General features: G+C 37.4%; 1 protein-coding gene across 3 annotated transcripts in view; it reads left to right on the plus strand.

Moving 5' to 3' along the window:
* Nucleotides 1-207: 207 nt before the first annotated feature.
* The window catches only part of LOC107706163 (probable thiopurine S-methyltransferase), a 4,326-nt gene continuing 2,225 nt past the window's right edge, over nucleotides 208-2,308 (plus strand). Inside the window, exons 1-3 of one of the 3 annotated variants that reach the window (XM_016509750.1) lie at nucleotides 208-281; nucleotides 1,205-1,355; nucleotides 1,796-1,888. In XM_016509750.1, the coding sequence (XP_016365236.1) occupies nucleotides 1,261-1,355; nucleotides 1,796-1,888 (188 nt within the window). In that variant the 5' untranslated portion in view covers nucleotides 208-281; nucleotides 1,205-1,260. Of the gene's footprint in view, nucleotides 335-1,204; nucleotides 1,356-1,795; nucleotides 1,889-2,308 lie in introns of all 3 variants that reach the window. The other 2 variants (XM_016509747.1, XM_016509748.1) reach the window with 2 other exon arrangements.

Below are 2,308 nucleotides of genomic sequence, written 5' to 3' on the forward strand. Positions count from 1 at the left end.
TGCTTGTTCTAAAACACATAGTACTGAAATGGTTTTGTAGAACAGTCCTCCTGACCATATTAGCATGAATTCCTACCGTTTCAGTCAGCGATTCTGCCAAAGCTCACTCAAAATAGATTCACTGTACTAGTAGGCTACTGTAAACTCCGGAACTGGGAGCGTCCACGGTATCCTAGCGACATCAACAAAAGGAAGGCTGCTCGTTGTGTGGGAAGCCACGCCCACTGCGCACAAACTCTTCCTGTTATGAAACCGCTGCATGGGAGCAAAGACTTCGAAAGGTACTTTGATGTTGAAGCTGTTATTCGGGTGGTTACTGAATTGGAAATGTGAAGTAACAAATTTGAAATCTTATCAAACATTTACAGTGACTGCTGCAGATTCCTATTAAATGTAGATTCATTTATTGTGCCTGACTATGCTGTGCTTTTTTTAAAGACCAGTGAATTGTATCGTGCACTGCCTCGAAAGTGGCAGAAAGTTGTTTGTTTGTTCAACATTTATGTTTGATTTCTAGTGTTTTCTTATAAAGCACGTCGCTGCTGCAAATAATGCAGCCCAAACTGCTGTACAAAACAATAATAAAACCAGCAATATCACAATAAAACAGAACTACATAAAATACCAAAATTTAGTTCTCTCCGTTGGCCAGTGATAGTCCGTTGTCAGAGGATACATTTATTGATATTGTGACAGTTTTACCATGAACAGAGAGAGTAACAATTCAAAGATGACATGATATATGCATTGTCATTGTGATTATGCAAGTTGATCAGGTGCTAAAAAAAATTAGACAACTTACAACACATAGACGCAAATAAATAAATTTGTGTGTGTGTAATCCCAACAGTATGCAACATTATTAACACAACAGTAACTGAATATGAAAATTAAACATTTTTACACGCAGAAACACCAGTAGAAATGTTCTATTTCATATAGTCTTGATACTATTTTCTTTATCTGGCATAGTTTTGTTCATGCTTTTGAGGATAAGTGCATGTCATGCAACTTGTTTAACTTGACAGATGAATCTGATAAAATAAATATGGGCCACAGTAGCTTGAGTAGATCAACAATGATGTAAACAATAGAACAGATTTGGAAAGCGTTCATATTTTTTAAATGCTGAGCAGCCTATTTATTTTGCTTTCCTAACTATGCATAATTATGTGCTTAGTTGCATTTTATCATTTGCAAATAGCAACTGTCTGCTTCCCTGAAGAAACCAGCTGAAGAGAAGAGAAGAGAAAAGAAGAGATGTCTGCCCAGGAAAACCGAGTGATGGCTTTGTCCGAGTGGGAGGACAGGTGGCAGGAAGGAAAAACTGGTTTTCACAGATCTGAAGTGCACAAGTAATCACACATTTAGTCACCACCAACACTACAGTCAAGTCACCTTATTTCTGTATAGATTGTTTCAAAGCAGCTTCACAGTGATAAACAGAAAAATAACAGAATCAGTGATGCAAACTTAATCAAATATGAGACATTTAAATTCTTCTGTAAAGCTCTAAACATAAAATAGTGTCATTATTCAACTCAACTGTTGATTCAGTTCAATAACAGTAATGATGTTGCAAAATGCTATGCTATACTATCATTAATCATGCATACTAACACATCATATACTGTGCTCCATGATTTAGACACCATCCTGTGTTGCTTATGAATAATGATCCTTTTGAATTTTCCATAAATGTGTAGAGGAAATGCACAGTTATCAATTTATTATTTTACTTTAAATGTCTTGCTTCAATTGTTTCAGTTTCCTATTTTTTGTACCTTTTTGGTAGTTTGCTGGAAAGCAACTTGGACAAAGTCGTATGTGGACGAAATGAGGTTCGATTCTTCTTCCCACTATGCGGAAAAGCTGTAGACATGAAATGGTATGAGGTTAAAGGAATACTCCACCCCAAAATGAAAATTTTGTCATTAATCACTTACCCCCATGTCGTTCCAAACCCGTAAAAGCTTCGTTCGTCTTCGGAACACAATTTAAGATATTTTGGATGAAAACCGGGAGGCTTGTGACTGTCCGATTGACTGCCAAGTAAATTACACTGTCAAGGTCCAGAAAAGTATGAAAGACATCGTCAGAATAGTCCATCTGCATCAGTGCTTCAACCGTAACGTTATGAAGTGACGAGAATACTTTTTGTGTCTCTCCGCATCACCGTAGCGCCATTTTGGAGAATATCCGTTGAACGCAAGCAGCGTACGCTCTTCTGTTTCTACCACGCTGCAGGGATGCGCTGTTTTCGTTCAAATCGCAGCGTAAATACATGTAGAAAACGTATCCTTGTGTC

This window comes from Sinocyclocheilus rhinocerous, unplaced genomic scaffold (genome assembly GCF_001515625.1).
Source record: "Sinocyclocheilus rhinocerous isolate Xijiao unplaced genomic scaffold, SAMN03320098_v1.1 scaffold53, whole genome shotgun sequence".
Taxonomy (NCBI): Eukaryota; Metazoa; Chordata; class Actinopteri; order Cypriniformes; family Cyprinidae; genus Sinocyclocheilus; species Sinocyclocheilus rhinocerous.